The sequence below is a fragment of the Eretmochelys imbricata genome, chromosome 25, assembly GCF_965152235.1.
Source record: "Eretmochelys imbricata isolate rEreImb1 chromosome 25, rEreImb1.hap1, whole genome shotgun sequence".
Taxonomy (NCBI): domain Eukaryota; kingdom Metazoa; phylum Chordata; order Testudines; family Cheloniidae; genus Eretmochelys; species Eretmochelys imbricata.
This window is the reverse complement of record NC_135596.1, coordinates 7,122,375-7,149,269: the sequence shown is the minus strand read 5'-3', so window position 1 is coordinate 7,149,269 and position 26,895 is coordinate 7,122,375. Positions and strand designations below refer to the sequence as shown.

The window sequence follows — 26,895 nt, the reverse complement described above, 5'->3', positions numbered from 1 at the left end:
TGATTAGGCCCTGTGATGGTGTCCCCTAAATGGATATGTGGACACAGTTGGCAACGGGCTTTGTTGCAAGGATAGGTTCCTGGGTTAGTGGTTCTGTTGTGTGGTGTGTGGTTGCTGGTGAGTATTTGCTTCAGGTTGGGGGGCTGTCTGTAAGCAAGGACTGGCCTGTCTCCCTGTGAGAGTGATGGGTCGTCCTTCAGGATAGGTTGTAGATCCTTGATGATGCGCTGGAGAGGTTTTAGTTGGGGGCTGAAGGTGATGTCTAGTGGCGTTCTGTTATTTTCTTTGTTCTGTTATTTTCTTTGTCCTGTAGTAGGTGACTTCTGAGTACTCTTCTGGCTCTGTCAATCTGTTTCTTCACTTCAGCAGGTGGGTATTGTTGTAAGAACGCTCTCCTGCTGGTAATAGCTCACCTTACCTGATCACTCTCGTTACAGTGTGTATGGTAACACCCATTGTTTCATGTTCTCTGTGTATATAAATCTCCCCACTGTATTTTCCACTGAATGCATCCGATGAAGTGAGCTGTAGCTCATGAAAGCTTATGCTCAAATAAATTGGTTAGTCTCTAAGGTGCCACAAGTCTTCCTTTTCTTTTTACATGTATATGTGTGTCATTCCGGCACTCCACCTGAATTCCATGGTCTTGGATGCCAGTGCTCCCCCTTGCCAGCTGCGTTGTGTGCCGAATGCGATGCATTTCTTTTACCCCTCTCTCTATTTAGCAAGACTCCCTGGAAGCGACATGGCAACAGGCACCTGTGAGGTATTGGAGAGAGACCTGGAGTGTCCTGAGGCCATAGAGGAGCTGCCAGGGCTGGCAGAGAGCATTCCAAGGCTGTCGAGGGAGGACGTGAGAAAAGGTACCTCACCCCCACGGTGACGCTGGTCTTCCCCAGCAATGGATGCACAGGCTATTCTTGCATCCAAGGAGTTAAAAGGGCTTTGGTCTGTGCTGACACCATTGGAAATGTTCTTTGAGGTGTCTTGTGAGGGGATTATATGCTTAAGATCCTGATCTTTGCATTGAGAATGGCTTATTGAAAATTATTAAGTGACCTTAGAACTTGCAGAGAGCTTAGTGCGGGCTTTTCGAGATGTGGTAAGATCCATGTCAGGAATGTAGGCCTTGGACTATTTGCCTCATTCTTTAAAGGTGACCTCTAAAGGAGAAGATATGAGATTTTTATGCACAGTTTTGCTTCTTTATATAGCATTTCATTTTACTTAAAAAAGGCCCAACAGAAGATTTTAAACGTTCTCTTTTCTGCATGTTTGCTTATACTAGGAATTCAGGGCCGTTGCACTCTTTTTCCTAGAACACCGTATGGATGTCTGGGGAACTAGTAGAGTTAAAACATATATAGCAAGAGAGCAACACTGGATTGAGAGGGGAAGTCTTTTTTATTCAGACTGCATAAAATATTTTGGATTGTATGGTTCTGGGAATGCCTGTCACTCAAACCCTGACAAACAGTTGGGAGAAAAGCTCTTTTGTTAAAGATTCCTCATTTTTGCATCTTTAATCAGAAAGTGGTTCCAGTCTATAACTCTGGGTCTTCTTTGGGATATCAAAGACTCCCTGTTTTCTGGAAGACCAGATTTAACATTCCTGATATTTCTAATGCAAAACACAAGTAGAATTTTGTAATTATTAATAAATAAATTAGGCCTTCTTTACACATCAGAAAGAAAAAAGGGACAAATTCAATTGTTCTTCTCTTGACATCACCTTTTAAATTACATTTCAGGAATCTGTATTTTCTTACTATTCATTGGTCCATGACTAGTGCTAGGGCGTGGAGGTGGGGAATCTTACTGGTCCTGAAAGTCCTTTGGTAGTCCGAAGGTTAAAAAATTCCAGAGCTTTGATGAACGTTTACACACATCATATGCAATTCACACCCAATCCTGCCCCCCCACTGAAACTAAGGAAATTTTGCCATTGACGTCAATGAGGCCGGATGGGACCCGTAAATACTGTAGATTGCCCCAAGATAGACAGAGCCTCATTAAATTGAGGCATTATTTTAATGAGTTTATGTTGAACATTGATACATGCCAAACCAATGGAAATAGAAAATGACAGTTAAGAGCTAAATAAGGAGAAACCCCATCATGCAATGACTGCATCATCGTATTTACTGTATCAAGCCACCGGAGAAATCCAAGTACCAATCTGCTTTTCCTTTTAACATCACATCACAAATGAAGCGTAACAGCCAGAGTCTCAAGATCCAGTCATAAGGACCCGATTTTCAGAGGTGCTTTGTATCTGCCGCCAATTGCAGTTTTGGGTGCTCGCTCTGCTAACGCTCAGGCCCCTGGTACTACATGCCATTGGAAAGCTGGGATCCCTTCCGATGGGGCTGCTGCAGGGCTCCAGTTAGTGGGCTGTAAATGTAGCTGTGGAAGTAGGTTGGGGGGGAGTAAGATGGTAACCCAGGGGTCAGTGTCTCTCAGTCTGCTCTGACTAGATATAAACGTTATATTCCACTGGAAAACAAAAATTCTCAGCTTCCCAGGGGGTTATTGTCATCTTCTGTAGTGCAGGGGTTTTCTGAGATCTCAGCTCTGAAGTAAGGCTGGGTTCCTCAGGCTAACTGTATTTTAGATCACTGTTTCAGGAATGACAATAACCAGCATCCAGCCTGCAGCCAGTGTCCTTTTCTAGCCTTGCAGATCATACAGCTGAGACACTGCAGTCCTGGGGGATTTTTCAGGGGATTCTTGTCCATTTTTCAGGGGATTCTTGTGCATCTCAGGTCATTAGTCACTCAGGCTCTATCAGGTTAGAACAGAGGTGGGCAAACTACGGCCCGTGGGCCATGTCCGGCCCATGGGACCCTGTTGCCCGGCCCCTGAGCTCCTGGCCCAGGAGGCTTGCCCCCTCCCCCCGCAGCCTCAGCTCACCGCGGCCTGACCCTGTGCTCTGGGCTGCGCGGTAGCTGGCTCCAGCCGGGCGGCGCGGCTGCCTGTCCTGGTGCCCTGGGCCCTGCAGCTGTCGTGCCGCCAGCCACCAGCACTCCAGGCAGCGCGGTAAGGGGGCATGGAGCAGGGGGGGTTGGCTAGAGGGCAGAGGAGTGTGGGGTGGTGGTCAGGGGGCGGGGATGTGGATAGGGGGCGGGGCGGTCAGAGGACAGGGAACAGGGGGGTTGAATGGGGGCAAGGGTCCCAGGGGGGCAGTCAGGAAGGAGAGGGGCAGTGGGTGGCAGTCAGGGACAGGGGTTCCAGGGGCAGTCAGGGGACAGGGAGGGGTGGATGGGACAGGGGTCCTGGGGAGGCCGTCAAGGGACAGGGACTGGGGGGGGGGGTTGGATGGGGCAGGAGTCCCGGGGGGGCATATCAGGGGCAAGAAGTAGGGTGAGGTCAGATAGGGGGTGGGGGCTGGACCACGCCTGGCTGTTTGGGGAAGCACAGCCTCCCCTAACTGGCCCTCTATACAATGCTGGAAACCCGATGTGGCCCTCAGGCCAAAAAGTTTGCCTGCCCCTGGGTTAGAGAGGGAGGCCCTCAGCCATTGCCAGTCAGTTTGAAATACAAAGGGACAGAAAAGGGACCGAAGACCTTAGTGAGCTATACCTCCCCTGCACGGTTGCACCTGTGGCTGCAGTTTCTAGCACTGCCTGACGTTGACCCTGTTTTCGGTGCATCCCTGGAGCAGAGAAGGAAGCCAGGAGGCCTGGCCAGCAGCTAAATGTGTTTTGAGGGGAACATCACTGTTTCTCCCTCAGCTTTTTTTTTGCCTGGGAGGTCCAGGGAGTTTGTCCCATCACTTCCAGTAGCCTGGCGCTTGCCAGCTAGAGGCTCCATTCCTACACCCAGATTTTTCTTTTGAAGGCCAATTGGGCTGCTGCTGTGAAAGTGAATTTTCAGTGTGGCAAATTGAGAACTGGCTTTTAACTCCTGCCTACTACGTCTAATTATATGTGTGAAAACCTGCCTTGCTTACTTATTTGAGAAAAGCACCCAGACATCTTCCCCGGTAATTGCATCCTCTTCACTGCACAACATAGCACTACTTCAGCCCTGGGATCCGGCACGAATTCATGGGCCACGGGCATCATGGTGACAGTTTTCAAGTACATAAAAGGTTGTTACAAGGAAGAGGGAGAAGAATTGTTCTTCTTAACCTCCGAGGATAGGACAAGGGGCAATGGGCTTAAATAGCAGCAAGGGCGGTTTAGGTCGGACACGAGGAAAAACTTCCTAACAGTCAGGGTGGTGAAGCACTGGACCAAATTGCCTAGGGAGGTTGTGGAATCTCCATCATTGGAGATCTTTAAGAGGTTAGACAAACAGCTGTCAGGGATGGTCTAGATAATACTTAGTCCTGCCATGAGTGCAGGGGACTGGACTATATGACCTCTCGAGATCCCTTCCAGTCCTACGATTCTGTGGTCTATATAGAGGCTAGGACCTTTGGGTCCAGATGCACAGCTCCTTGAGTGAAAGGAGAATTTATTGATGTGGTAGTAGTAAGGCTTTTATCTTCTCTGCAGGCCAGCCACTAGGTGGCAAGATGATCACATGCTATGAGCCCCTCGTGCTGTCCATACTTTGTGTTTATAACATAATGTATGTTTTATCTTGCTTGCACTTGTTTTTCACAGATGCTGAGGTGCCACAAAGCGAAGAGGAGCTAAACAGCAGCTCACATGTAAGTAGCATCTGTCCAGTAACCCTGTTTATAACTATCTCCAGCCTTACGGTCTCGCTGCTGAAGGCCCAGGCGATGTGACACTAGACGTTTGCAACAGCCCTTAATGGCCTACAAGAAAGGCAGCAGAGGCCTGGTCTTTGGATCTTGGGGGGCAGGGTGGGCCCTTTCCCAAGTTTTGCCTGCATACTTGGTATATCCAGTTAAATCGCAGCAGGGCCTTGGATTCTTATGATTTTGATAGATTAAATTAGCCCTGGTGAGAGGTGCTGGATTGACAGCCTTGGAGAGTGAAGACCTCCGCTTGCCCACAGCAAAGGTGCAGGTGCAGAGCAAGCACCCACTGTATTGTCGTGACAATGTGCCTTAACTCTGGCCAGGAGGGGCTGCCCCTGTACGTCGGAGGGGAGTCCCATGGCCCATTCAGTCCTGGGCCTCAGATTGCCGGAGGGGGGGAGGTTTCTGTTGGGACTAGGCCCACTTCCTATCAATCATTTAACACCGGCCACCACACAGCCATCAGATGGAAGCCATCTGCAGTTCTTACCAAGCTGGGCTGGACCTAGACATGAAAGGCTCCATAGCTCATTGTCCTGATCCCTCCATTCCCTGGGGGAAGAGCTCGTGGCATGTGCTCTCAAAACTTCTGCTTCATCAGCTCCAGGACTTCTACAGGAGTAAGGACATACAGGCTCAGATCCTCCCTGGTATTTAGGCCCCTAACTCCCATTGATTTCAGTGGGAGTTGGGAACCTAAATACCTCTGAGGATCTAGGCAACAGTGCCTCAGAAGGCCTTACAGTAGAAGAGGAAAGCAGCAAGGAAACCATTGCTTGTTACTTGTAGGCATAAGACATAGCTTGGCTCAGGGGAACAGGGAGGAAGAGACCAGTCACAGGTGTGGAAAACTGCCTCCCATAAACTACTAGGGCTAAGGGGTTATGCTCAACTTGGCGTTGTGTGAGGCAGCAGGAGACAAGATACTGGGCAGGAAGAGCACCGTTACTAACCATCCAACAAGCAGCAGAATGTGCAAAGGAGAATAGGCTCTTAAAGATTATTGAAGAGCTGGGATGTGGGGTGCAGGTGCTCAGGGGTGCTGATGCAAAGGAGAGTTTGGGAAGCTGATGCAGATGCACTGGGGGGTGATAGAGGAATTTCTGGGGTGCCAATACATTGGGCTTGTGGGGAGTTGCTGAAAATACCACTGAGAACGTGATAATGGAAGAAATAAGACTAGGAGCATTTATCAGACCTCCTGCCTACCTCATCCCATAACAGAATAGCAGGAGAGAACTCACTGAAATGAAAAGGAAGCCAATTTGCTGAGAAAAAACCTTCTTTAGAACATCACGGTGATCAGATGGACCAGTACACAGCCCCCTTATGGCCCATCAGGGCACAACTCACCCAGCCTCAGGTATCCACTGGTAGGTCACAGTCTCTCACGGGGTCCAGTGTAGCTGGGCATTAACCCTCCAGCCAAGGCACCCTTCAGTCCTTTCCAGGGTACTAAGGTCCAAGGAAATCAGGAAAAACCACAACTCAAAACAGGGAAATGCAGCAAACCTTCAGTGGGACCCCACCCTTCTGTTCAGGGCTTTGTCTTCCAATAACCAGTACTCCAGTCGTTCTCCTAAGGGTCGGTTCATCCCTTATCCACCCAGCGAGCTACCCCAGTCTCTGGGCTGTAAGCAGGCTTCTCTGCACTCCTTCTGGGCCAGCCCTGCATTGGGCTAGGTCTCCTTCTTTTAACCCCTCTCTCCATGCCAGCAATTTGCTGCAGGGATAGTGGGGCGGGGTCAGTTGGGTCTAGTGACACTAGCTAAGATAAAACTATAAAAGAAATCAGTCCTCCTGCTTCAAGGTGTAAACTAATCCTCAGAGGGAGTCAGGACTGACTCCCTGCAGCAGCTGCTTTCTCACAGTTCGATGATTCCGTGAGGGTTTCCCACCTTCCCCTGAAGCACATTACATTGGCCGCAGTCAGATCCAAACTACAGGACTGGTTGGGCTATTGGCTTTATGCAGGTGAGGAAATTCCAATGTTCCCCACTGGGAACAAAAGCAAGAGTCCTTTCTGTCAGCAACATTTAGCTGGAAACATGGCCTCCTCGGGGCTTTGTGGGGAATCACAGCCCACCCATGCGCAGTCAGAGCCAAAGGTATCATCAGTCAGCTGTTGCTGTCACTGATCCGAGTTGACTGGCAGCTCTCCCCCATCTGCTGTGAACCGGTGCCTCTGACACATTTATTGATGAGTCAGTCGTACTGCACCTCTGCAGTTTGATTCATGGAGGAGCCCTGGTCTCTCTGTACCCTAGCAGGAAGGGACTAGAACCAGAACCAGGCCTCGATGCCTAATTTATCTCCATTTCTAAGCTCCCTCTCTCCAAAGGATCCGTTGTCCTCTGGGCAGACACGTCAAAGCGGATTAGCGGCTGCAGCTAAGCAGTTCTGCAAAGCGCTTGTGCTCAGCAAAATGCCTTTTACCAAAGGTTTGGCTCCCATTCACGTGCCAGGGATTCAATCACATAAATAAAATGAACCCAACAAGAGTGTGATTGTATCCCGAGCTCAGCACGGCACCGCTTCCCCCCACAGCCCCAGCCAGTTTCCAGAGGAGGCTCTCTGGGGCAGAGTGGGACAGTGCCCTGGGGGGTATTGTATAATGCAGGAGTGTTTAGATGCAGAGCGAATACAGAAGGGGATTCTAGTAGATCTCTCACACTGTGGCTGATACTCGGACCCTGTCAGGTTCAGCTTCACAGTGGATCCTCAAGCAACATGTCGAGCCTGTGAGATTAGACCGAGAGTGGGGTAATGAATATTTCCCCTACCCCTGAGGTTTTTCCCTTTGTGCTGCCATCTCTTCTCTGGCTGCTAGGCTTTGACACTCAAAGAGCACTTGTTGGCAGGCACTGTACCACCACCATTGACTCCTCAGCGTGCCATGGCCCGCAGAGCTTGGCAGGCCCTGAATAGGGCCTCATGAGAATGGATCCAGGGGTACAAACGTGGCCCAGCGCAGTCATTAGCTAAACTGCCCACGTGCAGCATAGGGAATCAAACCGCTCCCAAATATAGGCCTTGTCACTTGACCGCAGGGAGAACTCCAGCAGCTGGCACTAGTATTAAAGTTTTATCCTCTCTAGGCAGCACTCGCTAATGGGCCTCATAATTGACTACGTGTGAGTGAGTCTGGCTCTCTCCAGCAGAGGGCAGTGGTGCATCTCCCCCCCCCCATCACATTACAAACTGCAGCCCCCCTGTGTCCTTGTTCCCTTCATTAGACCCACTCTCCCGTCCTCTCTGCCTGCCAACGACTCTTCCCTAGTGGTGGGGCGGGGGGGATGCACTGTAAACACGAGAGCTGTGAGCAGCCCAACCAGCCTTGCCGGGAACTGCGTTGCCGTCTGCTGCGAGTCCCACAGATTGGTCAAGGCCAGGAGGCAGTCTGTCCAGTTCATCCACCTCTGGGGTGGAGGGTGATAGCTGTTTAACAGTCCTTAGTCCTCGATAGTTGGTCAAGAAGTGGAGAAGAATACCGTGCTGGTATATGGAATCAGTCTGCCTTAAACAGGAGGTGTTTGCTAAAGAAAATGACGAACTGCAGACAGACAAACGGCCAGGGTTTCACACAGATTGAGTCCCAGCTACGTGTCTCCTCTTTGCGAGGCACCACGGTCTTGTCGAGAAGTCTGTGCAGGCAGCATCTAGAGACATCTGGTGGATGAATCATATCTTGCAAACATCATTTCAGATCATTGTAGCTTGTTGCTGAGGGGATCCAAACTGTCTCTGGTTTGGAATGTAGCTAACCCCCCAGGGTAAAAGCCTCCACTGTTGTGATGACCAGAATGGGTCGGGGCCTTGGTTTTACATCTCATCTGAAAGACAGCAGCACAGCCCCCCCGCCCCAGCACTTTGCTGAGGCATTGGCTCGATAAAGTATCAGAAAGAAGAGTGCTACCTACCAAGTCATTTCCTACAGGAGCAGGCCTCCTCTTAGAGGCCTCCTGCCCCAGGACCTGGCTCAGCCCAGCCCAGCCCTATTTAACTTTCAGGAGCTGGTGTGATCACAGTACCCTTGCCATTTTTAGCTTAGCATAGCTGTATATGTTCATCTTATTTCTAGCCACCTGTCACATCCTGGCTGAAACCTCCTAATGTAATTGCCTCCATAATGTCCATCAGCGGTGAGTTCCATAAGTCAAGTATACATTGTGGAACGTATTTCTTGTTTCCCATGTTCACGTCTTCCAATCATGTGACGGCCAAGGTGCCAGGCACTGAACCAGGGACCTCCAGCGAATACAAGCACAAGCTATGGAGCAAAGCAGCTTCCTAGCTAGGGCCCTATCAGCCACCTGCGCTCTCGACTGGGGACAGAAGGGGCCCTAGAACACCCGTGCACCAGTGGGTTACAACCACACTGCTTGTTTTTTCTCCATATCAGTTGCAGACAGATCGCTTGAGCGGTTTTGCTTCTCTTCCCCTGGCTGCCCTGTTTGTGCTGGCCATGTGACACATTCACTTTCCTTCATCTTTCAGGGGATAGAGAAGGAGGAGAGGAACACGCTGCACGTCGTCGAGAAGGATCTAGACGAGTTTGTGGAAAGCATGATTGACGCCCCAGTCACGGAGAAGACAGTGACGAGGGTAGAAATGGTGGAGGAGACAGCCAGCTCTGCTTCGCCACAAGGTACCCTCGTGTGTAGTGTGCGGGAACATAGTGGATGTACAAATCCTCTCTTTAAAGCAGCTTAGCAATTCTTGTGTCAGTGAGTGAGGCACAAACCCTTCGGTCTCCATTTCTCCCATCAGCCCGGGAGCGCTGAACCCTAAAGCATGGTGATAGAAATGAATTCTCTTCTCCATCATCCTAGTCCAATTCCACGGGGAGCTGCAGGTATCCACCACCTCTGAAAACCAGGCCGCTTATTGAGCTGCCAAACTTTAGGGCCCTGCTTTTGAAAATGTTGACCTAAGTGGCTTGCCCCTATTGAGTCACTGAGCCTGAAACAGAATCCAGGAGTCCGGACTTTAGTTATCCAGCCGACCCCATGCTGGACAGTTTATAATAGGCCCATTTTGAACCTTGCCGGTAGAGCCACACAAAATTGCACAAACCGGAGTAGCTTGATTCCCTCCCCGCAGGGGGAGCCAGTGAACCCCAGGTGGAGCTGGGTGTGAGGATCCCCACTTATTTCCTCTCCTCCTTAGGCTCCCAGCCCTGCGATGGGGACACTCCCCGCTAGCTGGGATACAACTGGACAGACAGGAGTCCCTTGGGATCGTACCATTATGTCTCCTTTGTGGCCAGACTAGGTGATGTTAAGGGATCCCTGTTCCCCCTCTTAGCATGCTTAGCCCATTCCCCCAGGTCAGGCCTGCTCCCCTACTGTAACATCACTTTCTTTGTGTCTCACAAGTTCCCAAGACCCTTCCCACGAAAAGGAAGGCCGAGCCCTGCACCATCGGCCCCATGAAGGAGGAGAGCCCCTGGGAGGGGCTTACCCTCAACAAGTGCATTCTGGTCGCCTCCTTTGTCGCTCTGCTAAGCATGGGCTTCCAGGTCTTCCAAGGTGAGAGACGTCAGAAAGCGAGGCTGGGAGCTGCGTAGCATCGAGGGTCGTCCCGGGGAGCAGCCTGTCCTGGGGGGTGCTGGGCGTGGAGACGGACCCCCCTTTGCACACCCAGGGGGCGCGGGACCGAAACACAGGACTGGGACGGGGGGGGAGCTAGCTCTGCTGCTGACCATGTAGCGCGTTAATATTAGCAGTGCCAGCTAGACCCCATTGTGCAAATTACACAGCAAGAGCCATCTCTGCCTCAAAGAGCTTACAGTCACCCCAGGGAAGACCGGTGGGAGGGGAAGCAGAGGCACAGAGAGCGAAGGGACTTGCCCAAGCTGGCATAGCAGGTCTGCGGCAGAGCTGGGTCTCCGCACTCCGGGCCCAGGGATTTTGAGCAGATTGGAAAGCAAGAAGCGAACTCCTGCTGCCAGATAAACTTGTTGGGCGGTGTCCGTACTGGGTCCTCGTGCTAGCCCAGGACAGATGGACAGGGCCGCGAGCTGCAGGGCAGATTGTGGCCATTTTCTGTCATTTGTTGGGACTCAGACTCCTCCAGCAGAATTCTCTAAGCCTGGAAGCTGAGGATTTAACTGTGAACTGGAATTGTGTAAAGAAATCTGTTTGGGAGCCCAAACCCATCACCAGATCTCTGTGCACACAGGAACCAACCAGTTACAGAAGCTCTTCCAGCACTTACTAGCTAAGGCAGCAGAACTGAGTAACCTGTAACACCTAGATCCGTAGGGTAGTGTTTTCAGACTAGGCACCACCAGCCATACTGAGACCGGGTGGTAAAAGAGGGCTCAGGCAGGGCATCCAAAAAAAACAAAGGCACCCACAAGTAGTGGGCACTCTGAAAATGGTGCCTGTCCTCGCTCTGGGCCTTAGTTTCCCCATCTGTAAGGATAATGATAGTTACCTGCCTATCGCCCAGGGCTTGCCTACATGGAGACACTAAGGAAAATTAATCCAAATTAAGCAAAGGTGTAAATTTAAAGTGGATTAGTTAAACCACATTAAATCCTTGTATGATTATCTTATTCAGATTTAATTCATTTTGGAAGCAAATTAAGCAAACTCTGATAAAAGCCATTTTTTCTGAATAAGAGCATCCACATAGCAAGTTAATGTGGTTTAACAAATCCACTTTAAAAATTAATTTGGATTAATTTCCTGGAGTATCCCATATTGACAAGCCTCCACAAGGGGGAGTGAAGGCAAGCCTTGGTACTGCACTTTGTGAGCCCTGGATATTATAGATCTAGAAACAAAATGGATCCACACCACCTGTTCAGATCTGAACCAGCCTGTCCTCCTTGTTCAGGCAGTTCTAGGTCAGGCTTTTGGTTTGGGCCTCTTTCTAATGCATTCCCCATTGAAGTGTAACCAGCTCTGGGGTGGAAAGCAGCGGCTGTGTACCAGCACACAGGAACACTGCACAGTCTTTCCCTCTGTGCATCTCCAAAGGGCTGAACTTGCCCACTGTCTCCCCCTTCCCAGACGTCATCGACATAGACGACGAGGTTCCCGAAACACAGCCCAGACTGTGGGCCCAGCCTGAGCGCAGCCTGCCTGAGGATGGTGCCGGCGAGAGGGTAAGGCGAGGAGCCGCAGTGCAGGAGGGGCCTTGGAGGCACCATCTCCGAAAAGCAGCCATTGGGCTCTGCGGGGGGAAGAGGGGAAGGTTTTAACTCTGCCCTCCACTAGTGATCGCATTCGCGTGCTGGGCTAGAGGTCATGGCAGCGAAACCCATTTGGGGCACCCTGTCAGGGAGGGAGCTGGGGGGGGAGGTGTCTGTGTGCCATCCTCTCCTCCCCTCCCTCCCCCCAAGCAAACCAGAGAAAATCAGCCAGTACGTCATTGAAGCACAGAGCCCTCCGAGCCCTCGAGTCCCTGAGGATGGTTTCCACCTTGGACAGGGCCCATCCTGCAGCCCTTACTCACACAAGCAGTCAGTCCCATTGAAATCAGGGGGTGACGCCCATCAGAAGGGCTGCAGGGGCAGGCCACAGCCACCGAGAGCCTTGGGACCCATTTAAAGAGGAGCCAGGCCAGTCTAGGCTCGTTGGGCCCAATCCTGCAAGACGCAGGCCCCTGCACCCCTGGAGTAGATGGAAACTGAGGGCACTTTCAGGGACACTCGCCATGTCCCAGAATCAGGCCTAGCTTCAGGAAGTGCTGAGCTGGTAGAGCCCTGGCACCAGATACCCCCTGAGAAGGTCCCGTCTGCACTAGCAGTGACTGACCTTCCCAGCCCCTCTCTGTAACAGGTAGGAGGTCTGCCCTGCAGTCACTCGGGAGCGCTGACCTTGTCTGGCTGGCTGCTGCTCCAAGTGCCCTGGGGCCACAGACGAGCCTGGTAGAGCGGGGCCAAGGCTCTGTGTAAACAGGAGGGAACAAGGGCAGGGTCCTGCGTGGAACTGCTTTTGTCTTCTTGAAAGCTGGCGTTGGCTCCAGCTGCCATGGCAATGGCCGGACAGACAGACAAGGGTCCTGGCGCCCCGGGCTGGCCTAGGACCCAAGGGTAAGAGTGGGCACGTTGCCTTGTGCTGCTTTCCCCTGCAGGGAGAGCTGTGGTTTTTCAAGAACTGGTTGAGCTGGTTGGAGCCGGAAGAAGCAGAAGATCCAGAAGCTGAGGTGGAAGGAACGCAGCAAGACTCCCCAGACAGGGCAGAGCCAAGAAGAGGGCAGAAGAAGCCGAGCGCGCTGGAGAAGGAGGAAGAGAAGCCCAGAGAGAGCATGGTAGCTCAGCTGGGGAGAGGCGGCAAGAAGGAGATGCAGCCCAAGGACAGGCCGGCAGAGGGCCAGGCCAGCAAAATGCACAGGGTGCCCCTAGCAGGCTCTGAGGAGGAAGAAGAAGAGGAAAAGGAGGAGGAGGAGGAGGAAGAGGTACAGCAGCGCAGCAGCAAGAGAGCCCGGGGGGAGGGGAAGGAGGGCAAGCGGAGGGAGGGGAAGGAGCGGCCCAGGCGGGACGAGGGGAAGGGCCACCACCCCAAGCCCGACTCCCCAGCCCAAGGGCCAGGTCGCAAGGAGCACAGGCATGATGAAAGCTGGAAGCGGGACTCTAAGCAGCAGCGAGGTGAGCACAAGGGCCGGAAGCCATGGGAGCAGCACAAGTTCAAGGAAGGCAAGAGGCACGACTGAGAACCTGCCCTCTCGCGTCTGAATATTCCTGAGCAAGGCGGTTGAACAACACTGAATCTGGGGGCACCCAAATTCCCTGCCCCCCAAGGCTCCAGCCTGAAGGCAGTGCTTAATCAGCCCAGCACCAGCCTGTCCTTTCATCCCCGAGAGCCACGCTCACGTGAGAGATTTGCTGGCGATTGTTTTCCCCTCCATAAACATTGCTTGTTTGCCGAGTTCCCCAGGAATTAAACACACCTGCCATTGATAGCTTTGTCCCTGCCTGTGGCTACAGAGAGGCAGGGGGGTTTTGTCATTAGAACCATGGAGTGGGCGGTGGGAGATCTGAGTTCTGGTCCCAGCTCTGCCACTGACTTGCTGGGTGGTGCTGGGCAAGTTGTGTCACTTCTTTGTGCCTTGTCTTTCCCCAGCTGTAAAATGGGGATGATGATACTTTGCTATGGCTCAGGGGTCGCTGTGAGTGCAGGTGAGAAGTTTTGAGATCTCCATGTGGAGCCCTGCCTCAGCGCTGGGTATCGCTGCTGGAGTGGGAGAGCAGCCAGTGCTGTCATGGGCCTCCGGCACAACTTTGGGCTGCCCTGAGTTTGATGCTTAAAGGAGAGCCGAAAAGGGGGGAGATGTTTGTCATTTCTTGCTTCATGAGAGGTTCCCCACCAGAAATATTTTTCTGCTTGTTTTGTGACCTTAGAAATAATCAGACTGTCCAGGTATTGCTGGAGAACTCTCTGGAGGTTTTGCGTGTTCGAAGAGCTCTCTCAGGGTCCACAGGTGTCAGTTTTTAACCTGGAGAGCTTTTCTCCCAACTGTTTGTCAGACATCTGAATTAAATGGGTGTTAACAAAACCAAACCAAAAGACAAAGGTTCTAACAGCCTGAATCGAAATCCCATTCCCTTTCAACGATTCAGTTTTCAGACCTCCATGGTGACCACGATGCTACAATCCTACTCGTTTTCCAGTCATCCCTACAGACTTCTAAGGAAAGCTGAAGGGCTAATGGCAAAGCCAAGCAGGTGGGTGCTGGGGTGGGGGAAACCTTCTAGTTCTTTCTAAGGCAGGAGCAAAAAAGGCACAACCCCCTATTTTCCCATGCGGCCCCGTTCAGGGGCAGTTTGAATGTACAGAAACACAAGCAAAGTATGCTACTTTTCAATGCTTTAGTAAGAACACAAGAAGCACTGCAGCCCCAAACAGCTGAGGTAAATAGTTTATTCTGACCTCTATTGAGTTAGCAAAAATGTCCTTTTTAATAATGTATTAAACTGAATGGTTTCAAAAACAAATCTGGGTCAAGATTTTTATAAGTTTAGGCGAATCAGCAGAGTACTAGGTGCGTGGCAAAGGCCTGTAACCTGAGCTCCCCATCAGCTTCCATGGAGCTGCAGAAGCCCCCAGGTCACTCGGGGATTCTGCACCAGGGGGCTGACTGTGAGCTGCACCCAAGCAAAGCCCTGGCTGGTCTGGGGAGGGGGTGTGCGCCCACCAGCGTTGGGATTAGCCAGCTGCGATAAGTGAGGGAGGGTCCCCAAAGCCCTGGTGAGCAGCAGATCTTTCCTTCTCTCGCTCCGCTGTCAAGGAGCCACCTCCTCAAAGCATTGCTCCAAAGCACTGGTTCTCAACCTATTTACCCTTGGGGGCTGCATGTGCAGCTGTGTGTGTGTTATAGGGGCTGCATCCACAAAATATATACGCTCCCTGTACGGCCCTGAGGATGTCACATGGGCTGCAGCTGTGTGCCGATTGGGCTGCAAGCGGCCTGCGGGCTGAGAACCACTGCTCTCAAGAGCCACAGCGCACTCCCTCCATGTGGGGCTGAGTTAGCTGCCCCTACAGCACCCTGCTAGACCCCTGGGGCAGACTGCAACCCCCTACCCTTCCCCACCCCATCTTCCTGTCTTCAACCGCACAAATGTTGGGGCGGATTTGGAGTTGAATTGAGAGACTAGGCAAGCTTCACCCATAGCAATGCCATGCCCCTCATGGCTGGCCTGCAGCACCCCCACCTGATCCCAGCCCTGCCTTCCCAATGCACCACACACCTGCTCTGCGGCACCCCGTGCTCCACCAGGCCGATCTCCCAGCCTTCCCTAGGCCCCTGCTATGCCAGGCCTGCCTCTCAGCACAGGATTTGAATCTCTGCTTCCATGATGAAGTGGCCTGTATACAAAGCCCAGCACCCGACCTAGCCCATGGCCTCCATCAGTGGCACAGGCATGTTTGCATCAATCTCCTGTATGCAGACAGACTCCCCCTCCCCCAGTTACAGATTTTCCCCCGGGACGTCCCCTGCCCTCAGCACACTCAGCACTAAATGTGGGAAATGAAACCATAAGATATTGATAAATAACTGCACATACAAGCATCAGGCAGGGAGGGGCCGGGGTGCTGCTGCCCACCATGGCCGCTCCACATTCCACCTCTAACAAAGCTGGAGGGGGGATGGGGGGGGTCAGATTTGGCCTATTGCTGCCCTCTGAGCTCCAGGAACACGTCACTTGCGCCACCCCTGTGCTCTGCTGCCATTGTGGGCCCAGGGGGGCAGACACGCCTGGGGCTGCCCTCAGCTTCCTGGAGCGTGATGGGCCCATAAACCTACCAGGGCCAGAGGGAAACAACAAGCCAGTATTGCTGGGGAAAGGCAGCTGTGAAACCAACAGCCCAGGCCCCAGCCTCAGCTCAGTCGCCTCCCTCCAAGCTCCGAAGGCCAAAGGACGCCAGGGAGAGACGGGACAGGCCGGGCGTCTCTACCGACAGCCACACTCCTCTGCCACCATGTTGGGGAACATCGTGACCTGAATGCCCTCCGTGGTGATTCTGATGATCTCCTTGTCGGAGTATTTGACCGGCACGCAGCAGGGGCTGCGCCGGAGGGGCGCGCCCCGTTCCTGCATGCCCATCAGCAGCACCGTGTGGGAGGAGTAGTCGGGGATGCGGGTGGAGAGCGGGAACCGGCAGGGGCCCTCGCAGTTGTTAGCAATGTATCTCTTGGGGACGATGATGAACTTCTCGTAGTGGAGGTCGACCGTCAGCTCCTGCAGCCGGCAGCAGGCCTGGGGCCCAGCGCTGCGGTTCTGCCGGGACACCTTCCTCTTCTCCTGCCAGTGGGCGCGAACGGTCTGCAGGGCTTTGAGCAGCAGCAGTGTGTGCAGCTTCCGGTGGCCACGGGGCAGCTCCCTGGGGTCGCTGCTGCCCGACCCCAGGGGGTAATAGCAGAAGGCCAGGAGATGCTGGAAGAGGTCAGTGTTGGCTTGAAAGGCTGGGATCTCCCTCAGCTCCTGGATGACAGCCTGGAACTTCTCCAGCAGCAGCTGCAGCAGTCTGCCCTCCAACTGCCAGTGCCCGAACTGCTGCTCCAGCAGGGCCTGGCTGTTCTGGGGGAACAGGAGCACCAGGGGCTCGTCCGACTGCACCAGCCGCTCCAGGGCTGCCTGCTCCGACAGGTTGAGCAGCTGGTGAGGAAGCGTCTCCATCGTCTTGAAGTCCAGCCAGTGGTGGAGGCCGGAGGCAGCAGGCGGCTCCCCTGAGGGGCTCAGGACCCTGCTGACAAACCTGGTCAGGCTGCCCAGGAACTGGTCGTGGTTGCCGGGCGCTGGCGATGAAGCATCGGCCTGGCCAGCAGCTGCATTAGAGGCCGGCTCCTCGGCCTTGCCGCCAGTGGGCGAGCTGCCAGGGAGGCACAGACCGGATCACAAAGGGTCCTTTATGCGATGGGCCCAGCCACAGGCCTGGGGGCTCCCTCTCCCCCATAGGGCCCAGCCCCCCTTCCTCCCCACAATGGGCACAGGGGCTTCCCCTCCCCCACTGGGCAAGGCACCGACTGCAGGGCCTGGCACTCCCTGCCCCACTCCTGCTGTATGCCATTGTCAGGGCTCAGCCCCTAACACAGGCACTGCAGAGCCCATTCTGCCTGACCCAGTCTCCAAGCACGTCCACGCCCCCTGCCGGGCTCTGCACTGGAGAGGTCTCCCAACCCAGGAATGTTGTGGGGCTGGAGCCCGAGTGACTTTCTTTGTGCCCCACAGGGAGCTCAGTGCTGGCAAATGGTGCCCAGCTGGCAGCCACCGGAACAGAGCACTAGCCACAGAGCAGGTGCAGCGGCATGAGCCTCCCACCCATGCCCCCCTCCCACCGTCCCGCGGCACCATCTGCGGGGCTCACTGTCCCTTGGGATCCTGTGCTGGAACAGCGACAGGCTGGAGGGCAGGTCTCCCAAGAACAAGACTGAGAACCACCCAACTCATTTCACATGGCCCTCAAAGGGGAACATGCTTCCCTCAGAGCTGGGGGCAGCCCTTTCCCCAAGCCATCAGCCCCTGCCCCCCCAAATCTTCAGAAATGCCCTCGGCATGTGACTGGGCTGCCCCCAAAGAAGCCAACCCATTGCAGAGCCCTGGACGTGGAGAACAGCCCAGAAAGAACCTGTCTCCTGGGACTCCGCCTCTTGTGCCCCAGGTCCATCGGGTCCCCCCCATGCCCAGCACCGGCACAGCTCCGACGTCAGACACTCTGACTCAGTTCTAACCCATGGGCAAAGCCGGGGTGTTAGGGCAGGCAGAGCTGCTCGGAGCTGACAGCAGGTGACTGGGGGTCTCCCCAGCTGAGTGGCAGACGCTCCCCTCCCACCCATCACTCAGCTGGGGAGACCCCCAGTCTCCTGCCCCCGTTTCCATCCCAAAAGCCTGCACACCTGGGCTGTGGGTAAGGGACCGTCTCCAGCACACCGCCCACGGAGAGGAAGGAAGAGGGGGACGGGGCGTCTTCCTCGCATCGCGGCTTCACCAGCAAGAGCAAGGCTGGGGTCATCCTGGTGAAACACTTCTCGTCTGCACCGAAGAGCAGTTGCTGGGCCTCCAGGGGGGGCAGGAGGGAGCCTGGCAGGGAGCAGAGAGGAAGGAGAAGAGGGAATCAGCAGCATGCGCCTTCCCACTAAGGGGCTTGGTGCCCTCCCCAGACACCCACCCAGCCCCTGGGGTGGAGCCCAGAGTTGTCCACACAGTACACCTGGGGGTGAAAATGTGGGGCTTTCCCAAGGTCACCCAGAGCCCCGGATAGAACCCAGGAGTCTGGGCTGCCACTCCCCCGCATTAACCCCTAGGCTGTGCTGCCTACGCGGATAACCCCTCCATTTGCATACAGCGGGCAGTCAGTGGGAGCTATCTCTGCCATCATGCCTCCCCCCCCACTGACGCTTGAGACCCCAATGGGCTTCGGGCCCCCCAGCCCTCTTAGGAAGAGTTGCCATCAGAGAACTCAGCTGCCTAGGGGCACCCCTCAAGTACCTCTGTCACCAGGACGCCGGATTGCCAAGGAAACGTCGAAGCTGAGCTGCCTGTGTGAACGGATGGCAGACATCACCGAGGCCCCGAGCAGCAGGTACCGGGTATCCCTGGAGAGGCAGAGAGCCTGCAGAGAGAGCGGAGCCCCGGGTGAGGCGGAGGAGAGCGGAAGGGGTGATCGATGGGGGCGACCCTTTGCACATGAACCCGTCCCTGCCTGGCTCACCCCATACCTGGGACAAGAGCTCAGCAGGCCCAGATGGTACCCAGGGGACGGGCTTGCAGAGGCCCAGGCAGCCGAGCGTGAAAGGAATATAAATTGGCGGTAACTGAGTGTTCGAGAGCTGGAGGGGAATGACAGCGTCTGGTCTGGATCTCCCCCTGCCTGCAAACCAGAGGCCTTTCTGGCTACAAAGGCAGCTCTGTCCATTTCCTTCTGGGATCTACATGCTGACGGCAGCATTACAATCTGTTCCTGGCTGTTTCGGGCTTATCAGCGCATCTGCTGAGCTGCTCCCAGGGCTGCAGAGATCAGAGGGGGCAGGCAGGGCCATGCCCCTGGGGAACAGATCAGAAAAGGGAATGGGGGCGGAGGGGGTGGGGCTCCATCTCTTCAGCACTGGAAGATGCTGGAAAGGAAAGGACTCAGAGTTTGTAGCAGTGGCCACAGCAGCCACAGAATCTTTCCCCCTGCTCCTTCAGGGGGCTGCCCCCAGACCGCCATTCTGGCAACGCTGACGTTGAGCCCACCTAGCCTGGGGCTTGGTCATAAGTTCAGATTTAAACAAACAAGGGAGCTTCTAAGCTGCGTGGGATTCTCCCTGTGCAGCCGACTGGGTGGCAGACCCCTGAAGGCGAGCAGCTGCCTGTTCCAGCCGTGGGCAGCTCTACACCAGAGGAGCCTGACCAGCTCTCCAGTGTGTCCCAAGGGAGCGGTCTCACATGCCTGCTCCAGCACAGGTCCCTTACTGCCCCCCTGAAGGCAACAGGAGCTTTGCCACTGCCTCCGACAGGGCTCCTGTATTCACTCCTTCCCCAACACAGGGCAAAACCCTACAAGATTTGGCTGGACACCAGCAGAACGCCATTAGCTGTCTCTGTATTTTTTTCCTTTCAGTGGTTCAGCCTCAAACAGGCTCAGATCACATGTGCAGAGCAGCTCTACAAAGCTGGCTGCGCACTCCCGCTGGGAGCTGAAATCCAGCAGATGCACAAGGCTCAATCTCCTGTAGTGGGATCAGCTGTGACAGCCTGGTTTGCGTCAGCGATATAAACAAATCCTGGCTCTCAGATGTTCAGGGAGTGGCCGTGCTGAGAGAGAAAGCACCAAGGTTAGGGGGTTTAATATTCACTGGGATGGTTCCTGCAAAAAAGTGAGATGGCAAAGGTGTGCCTGTAGGGGGCACTGCGCCCCATCACACCCTTCTGCTGCAGAACTGCTTGATGGAAAGCACTTAAATAAGCGGCCAGATTTTTCTAGTGCCCATATGGCGGCTGAGCTCTTGGCAATCCGGCCCTTCGTGGGCACTTCTGCTCTGAAAAGTGACCATTAAAACGCCTCATCCTTATTCAATAGCTCTGCCCCGTGTGTATATCAGAGCCCAATCAGCCCAGCTGTAGAAGACACCAGAGTCTGTTCCCATTAGCGCTGCCAGGCCAGCCCAGCTCCAGGAGAGGGCACTGGAGTCTAGTCCTTCATGTGCATCCTCCAGGGAACTGTACTTGATTCCCCTTGGATGGCCAAGTTTAGCCTCTCATTTCTCCTGTTCAACCCCGTTGTCACCAAGGGCAGAATCTGGCCCGCAGACTCTTACCACAGGTGACGGGCCAGGTGAGACAGGGAAAGAGTCATTCGCAGGATACACCTACACGGCAAATGGCAGCCCGCGGCCCCGAGTCTGAGCCCAGTTCTACAGCCTTCAGCATGCGGGGCTCACGCTCCGAGTCCAGCACTAAAGACAGCTCTGTAGACATTGAGACTCAGGCCAGAGCTCGGGCTCTGAAGCCCCCTCACCGCCCCTGCCAGGCTTCAGAGCCTGAACATCTACAGGGCTGCTTTTAGCACCAGAGCCCGGTGCTCTGGTACTCGAGCCCAGCTAGAGTCCGCAGGTGTAATGCCAGCGACCCATGTGGCTTTGTGTCCCCCTTCAGTGGGGATAACACGTACAGACAGTTATGAGTTTGCTTCAGCCAACAAAACTGGTCCTTTAGCTCATGCAATTAGATATAGAGGCGCCAGTGTTATTCCTTGCTGATGACCCAGCCAGGGCTGTGGTTACGAGTTCAAGGACACCGCATGCCCCACGAGAAGTGAGCACATTCGAGCTGGAATCCCCAACGGCCAATACAGACAGAGCCCTACGGGGCCGTTTCTACAGTCGCCCTTCAGAGCAGAGCCACTCGCAGCTCAGGCCACTGGATGCATTTTATCAGCAGATTCATGTGGAGACAGAGCAGCAGGCAAGCAGCGGTGGTGCATCTGCCCCGGCTGCCTGGTTACATGGGGTGCCGCAGCCAGGAGTAACCCCTGCCTCTCCTTGCTGGACACAGCCTGGCACGCTGATGCTGGAGCGGTTGGAGCATGGCAGTGCTGGCCAGTGAGTGGGTGATGAATTGATAGCGAGCAACGCCCCCGCCCTGGAAGCTGAGAGCTCTCTGCATTCCTCACCAGGGAGCATGGGAAGTTCTGGCTGCACACAGAGATCCCTGTTCCCTTCTCTTTCCCACAGCACTCGATTTAGCGGATGGGATAAGAGCGCCACCTACAGGAACACCGAGGCACATCAAGTCTCCACCTACTACATCAGGGACTCCAAGAGAATCCATGGAGGGGATGGTGGAGGGGTGGGCACCAGAATCATGGCACAAAATAAAATAAAAGTTATGGTTCAAGGTGACCTATGCAACCTAAAGCAACATGCTTTCTTGGTTGGTTGCCTGTGCCAGGTCCCAATCCAGCTTCTAGTGTGGGGATCTATGCTGCAAAAAACCCCATCATGGCAGATGCTACTTGCGAGCAGCAGAGAGGGCCACGGATTGACTGGGTCGTGGAGACTGAGCCCTGTTACTGATCTAGGACTAGGCATATTGGTGGGGGGGGGGAGCAAGCCCTGCCACTGCTCAGCTGTGCCTACTCTGCGCATAGCAGTTGGGCACCGATAAAGAAAGCCAGCCATGGGCAGCTGCTTACCTGCTTCTGGTGCAGCCCTTCTCCTGCTGCCAGGAGCTTCTCTCTTGCTTTGCTGCCCTTCCTTTCCCTGCTTCCAGGATAAAACACCAGCAAGGCAGACTGGAGCTCTCCAAGTGACCGCCCCACGTCCTCTTGAAAAGCCAGCTTAAACCTGAGCTTTGTCTCAGCATCCCACTTCACTGCCAGAGAAAAGCCAACACAAACAGCATGACTCTCTCACCGGGTAAATGGAAATACACCTTTAACATGCAGGTAACCTGTGGAACTCCTGGACATAAGATGTCAGAGGCCAAGCATTTCAAGGGACAAACACACACAAAAAAACCCAGAAAAAAAACAAAAAAGGGGATTAGGCAGACTGTGATAATGGCTGAGGAATCCACACTGGCACTAGCTAGAAAACAAAACCATTAGAGTTATAAACCTTCCTGTCGTGGGGCATAAGACAATCGGTAACTGCCAGGGATTAAGAAGAAGTTTCCCTATAGGCAGGTTTTTCTATCACCACCCACTGCTGGGATTATTGCAGCTTCCTATGAAACAGCTGGTGCTGGCCCTGGCCACTGCTGGAGCCAGGATAATGAGCAGAATAGATCCCTGTCTGAACTGCCGGTTCCTAGGCTCCTTTCGTTTCAGGGCTGCCACAGGGATCTACCCCAGCCCTTTGTCCACTGGAGGCATTAGAAGGTATTTGTTCCTGCTGCCCTGCCCACAGCATGGAATTTCAGGACATTTTTGCCCCGCCCTTGTTCCAAGCCAAGATCAAGCCAGGTGCCACTTTAACAAATCCTGGCTGTACCTACACATTGCAGCAAGGGGCAATTTCCGTGTGTCTCTGGGCTCAGTGGGATGCCCTCCAATGAGCACATCCTGGCTGTCACTGTGCTGGACACTATGTCCAGCCTGCACTTCTCAGTAGCACTGAGGACAGAATCCAGATCTTCCTGCTTCGAAAGCCCAGACCCTGCCCCTTAGAAGACTCTCCCACACACTGCACCCAGTTCATTACAAGACTGAAACCTTCCCCCTTTTCAAACTCTGACCTGTCTAGTTTCTCCAGGCTCTCACTCCTCCTGCTGATGGCTCTCCATACCCACAGCAGCATCCAGGATAAGTGTGTGTGTGTGGCCTCCTGAAATCGGTCACAGCAGGAGGTCTTTCGAGGAGATGGGATAAGGCACTTGGAGGATATCAGAAATGCATTCTCTGGCAGAAGCTAGTCCTGTAACAAGCTGTTCTAAGAGGAGCCCAAGATCCTACCATTGATTCCTGTGGGGCTCACCACGGATTTATTTAGGAAGTCCCTAGAAAGGAGGCAGCAGGAGAAGCAGTAATGGGGAAGTCATTCAAAGATCTCCAAGCCACAGAGCAAGGTGAATTGCTCATCCTAACGATAACCCGCCCTGGCAAAATGCACATCCTGGATCAGAAGCTACAGCCTCTTCAGAAGCAGGGACCAGGTGGCTGGAATGGGAGGAGTGATGCCCACATCGAACAGCCAGACTGAGTCAGACCAATGGTCCATCTACCTCAGTATCCTGTCTCCCTGCAGTGCCGGTGCCAGACGCTTCAGAGGGAGTTTAAGACCAAAAACGTTTAGAAACTGCCACTGATTTGGGGCACCTCAGTTACTGGGTACCAGCTTGGGCTAAGTGACTCGTGCCGTTGAGTCTGGCCAGGAGCTTGACTACAGTGGTGCTGGGTGTGGTGATCCTGGAGAGATCAGAGCATTAGGAAAGGCATCAGAGCCAAGATGAAATTGAACGGGTCCTGACTCCCAGGCCTCTATTCAATCCAACAAACCACGCAGCCTCCATAAACCTGGTTTTGCAAGAACGTCCTTAACAACTTTGCATTACTTAAGTTACATGACTAGTGCTAACTAGCAAATGCAAGTGATACTACAGCAAAATATGGTTGAATGCTTAGGGGACACCATTTTGCTAACTTGGGGGGCAAATTCGTTTTCACTAAAAAGGTACAAAAAATGGTTAACAGCAAAAGAGGTCTGCTGTTTTGCAGGCCCTGGGAAGCTTCCCCCAGCCAGAACTAACAGATTATTCAGAGCCATGCTCATGAAATACAACTGTCCTGGGAGCAGTTATCGCGTGGTTTCTCTCACCAAGTATGCCCAAGATTTCTTTCTGTCCAAGAACAGTAATGCAAAGTCATGCTTCAGGATGAACTGGATAGCTCGGGGCACTGCCAACCAGGGCCAGCACTATCCAGCTCTGTGTTGCTGGTTCAAACCTAGCCCAAGTCAGCAGAGTTTTCAACAGCTGCTGGGTGCTCAGGGATGCCAGGCAGGCATCCATGGAACAAAACCCAGCTCCAGAGCAGACAGGCCAAAAAAAAATGGACGTGCCTTGGAGACTGAATTACCTTTTCCTCCATGGACATGATCCCACCCCTGACCTGGAGAAGCAAAGCGAGGGAACACTGACATTGTGGCTGCATATGACTAAACTGATTTCAAAACCAGAAGGGCCCATTAAGATCATCTAATCTGACCATCTCAAGCCAACACTAAGAGTTATATATTTAAATATGCTGTAGGCTGGCAGGTGGGTGTAGGGGAGTGGGAAGAAAGTTCACCCTTTTTAACTAGCACAGTTCTCAGCCAGGTCAAATCCCTGCCCATGCTAGAACGCTGCTGGCAAGAGATCCCTCAGACACAGACTTGGCTGCCAGGGCAAACAGGGCCAAAGACTGATTTAGGAGACTCTCAAAGTTGCCCTCTCCTCACACCCACCCCAGGGTAAGCGTGCAGGGTGGCTACACCTGGACAGATCCATTCACATTTGCCTGCTTAAGAGTCCTCGTGCCATGTACTGCAAAGGAGGAACTGCAGGGTTTTTACACAGGCAAACTCACCCTGGCAGCAAGGACTGAGATATGCTTCAAGAACGGGATTGGAGACTTTACACAGGAGATCGACACTACTGAGGAAAGAACAAGAGTGAATTGTTCTCAGCAATCGGCTCTCTCTAGGATTTTATGCCCGGTCCACCGCTGGGGTATGAAGAGCTTCTATGAACTGGGTCACTGCTAAGAGCAGGCAAGAACATTGTTGCCACCTTTAGGAACATATCCTCTCTCCCCCCTCTTTTCTCCAATAAGAGAACATGGTCTAAACTGATCCTTTGGATTTTACCGTAAATATTGGAGGAACCAGTGAGACAGCCCTTGAAGGCCAGGAACAAGCACAGTGGTGGAGTCCATTAACCCAGCAACACTGGAAGTCACAGCAGAGGATAGGAGGTTGTTAGGGATGGGGACACACTCGAGGTGATCACCACAATTCAGATGGTGGCTAAAGACAAATGGGAAGTTTATTATACTAATTAGCAAAAAGAAAAGGAGTACTTGTGGCACCTTAGAGACTAACAAATTTATTTGAGCATAGTCTCAAAGGTGCCACAAGTACTCCTTTTCTTTTTGCGAATACAGGCTAACACGGCTGCTACTCTGTATACTGATTAGGTCATTTCTACTCAGAGAGGAACTCTCTTTCCCTCCCCCACTTCATCCTCTACCAACCTCCCTCTTTCGTGTGCAAAGCAATATTTGCAGGGTAATACCACACTTATCAACATGGTATCTGAGCATCTCTCTCAACCCGTCGGTCAGTTCAGGGTTCTCTTAGCACATACCTTCTTCAAGATGCAGCACAAGGAACCTGTTCTCCCCTGGGTCAGCCAAGTGAGCACTGATGTGTTTCAGAGACAGGAGAGCAGAATGGGTCTCCTCAGCAGGACAGATCCCAAAGGTCTCCAACTGGCCTTGATCCCAGCTTGAACGTCTCACCACCTTGAGGAAATCACTTTCGTAGCTGGTAAGGACCCCCACGACTTCCAAGTGACTCTGTCCCAAGCCGTGCCTCCTGCCCATTTTCACCATGCACACTGGCCCTTCCAGCCCACCCATGGGCCAAGGGGGCAGGCTGGAATCTGACCCTAGAACTGGGAAAACTGCCTCCTCAGGGATGAGCTGACGGCATTTTGCTCCTTTGGCATGATCTCCTGGCTTGTCACTCTTCAGAAGATGAGTGGCAGCTGTGGCCTTGGACGTTAATGCCATTAAGTTGGGTTCTGCTCCTTCATATACGTGCTCGTCTTCCTTTTCTCTCTGCTCCTCTCCAAGTCCCAACTCCTTTGAAAAGGTTATTTCCAGGTCTTCCACAGGTGAAAGTCCTCCCCCAATGCCTCCTTCTCTAGGCAGAGCAGCCGAGGGGAGGAGTAGCAGCAGGCATAGCAAAGCCGCTCCAAGCACGGGCCTCATGTTCCAGCTCTGAGCAGCGCTAAACTCCGAGGCTAGAGTTACTCGAGTGCATCCCTCGAAACACTTATGTAAGGGGAGGACTGCATCTCCCGTTCAAACAAAGTGACCTTGGGTTGACAATGCAGAACACACCTCCCTTGAGAAAAATTCAGAGGCCAATGTGCTATAAAGGAGGGAGGGCCGATTCAAAGGAGTTTTTCTGTTCTATTTTTGGCGTTACATCTAGCGCTTGGAAATGTTATAAAATTAAAGCTGTTTACCTTATTTGTAGGGATGCTTGTCCTTGACTTAAGATGTTTTTAAAGAAGGGTGGGGAGAAAAAAAAGCCAGTCTGGCTTGAATCTTCACTGGGATTGGTAGACATTTCTCTTAGGACTTGAAACATCCAGGGGGTCAGAATTGGTTAGACTGGAAGGAATGGTATAAGTAGGGGTAATGGGAAGAAATTGAGAGAAGGTAGGTTTAGACTGACCAGCTGTCTCTACGGAGAAGCTTCCCTTGATTATTGGGAGCACCAGCTCTTCCATTCTGCAGACAGTTTAGAGAGGTCACCTCATAAAGACTCGCATTCTGTTCCAACTCCTCCCAAAAAACTCAGTGCTCGGGTCGTAAAATATTTCATTCTGCAGGAGCATCAGGAAGGGGTTGCCCAAGGGAAGTAAATGGAAGCCTCAGACCTTGAGGCAAGAACTGGACTGGATTAGAGAACATAGGGAACAATCCGACAATAGCCTGTCCCCACTGGGCTATAACAGCTACTGGAAC

General features: G+C 53.3%; 2 protein-coding genes across 2 annotated transcripts; one reads left to right on the top strand and one right to left on the bottom strand.

Moving 5' to 3' along the window:
• Positions 1 to 745: 745 nt before the first annotated feature.
• On the top strand, positions 746 to 13,384 carry JSRP1 (junctional sarcoplasmic reticulum protein 1). Its single transcript, XM_077805461.1, has 6 exons — positions 746 to 863; positions 4,614 to 4,660; positions 9,215 to 9,365; positions 10,096 to 10,248; positions 11,740 to 11,834; positions 12,806 to 13,384. Exons 1-6 carry the CDS (start codon positions 746 to 748, stop codon positions 13,382 to 13,384), a joined length of 1,143 nt encoding a protein of 380 aa, XP_077661587.1.
• A 2,516-nt stretch (positions 13,385 to 15,900) lies between these two features.
• AMH (anti-Mullerian hormone) lies at positions 15,901 to 26,825 on the bottom strand. The gene is made up of 5 exons (XM_077842105.1): positions 25,503 to 26,825; positions 21,850 to 22,028; positions 18,663 to 18,786; positions 18,071 to 18,254; positions 15,901 to 17,046 (listed from the first exon to the last, which is right to left on the bottom strand). The coding sequence occupies exons 1-5, from the start codon at positions 26,128 to 26,130 to the stop codon at positions 16,128 to 16,130; spliced, it is 2,034 nt and encodes a 677-aa protein (XP_077698231.1). The 5' UTR covers positions 26,131 to 26,825; the 3' UTR covers positions 15,901 to 16,127.
• Positions 26,826 to 26,895: the final 70 nt, after the last annotated feature.

What these genes read in the sequence shown, in the direction of transcription:
- JSRP1 (XM_077805461.1), top strand. Translation starts at nt 746, where the DNA reads ATGGCAACAGGCACCTGTGAGGTATTGGAGAGAGACCTGGAGTGTCCT. An exon ending in AGCTAAACAGCAGCTCACAT is followed by an intron (nt 4,661 to 9,214) that starts GTAAGTAGCATC and finishes TTCATCTTTCAG; the next exon opens with GGGATAGAGAAGGAGGAGAG. An exon ending in CAGCTCTGCTTCGCCACAAG is followed by an intron (nt 9,366 to 10,095) that starts GTACCCTCGTGT and finishes GTGTCTCACAAG; the next exon opens with TTCCCAAGACCCTTCCCACG.
- AMH (XM_077842105.1), bottom strand. Translation starts at nt 26,130, where the DNA reads ATGAGGCCCGTGCTTGGAGCGGCTTTGCTATGCCTGCTGCTACTCCTC. An exon ending in TGTGCTGCATCTTGAAGAAG is followed by an intron (nt 22,029 to 25,502) that starts GTATGTGCTAAG and finishes TTTCTCTGGCAG; the next exon opens with TGAAGTGGGATGCTGAGACA. An exon ending in AAGGGCTGCACCAGAAGCAG is followed by an intron (nt 18,787 to 21,849) that starts GTAAGCAGCTGC and finishes CTCTCTCTGCAG; the next exon opens with GCTCTCTGCCTCTCCAGGGA.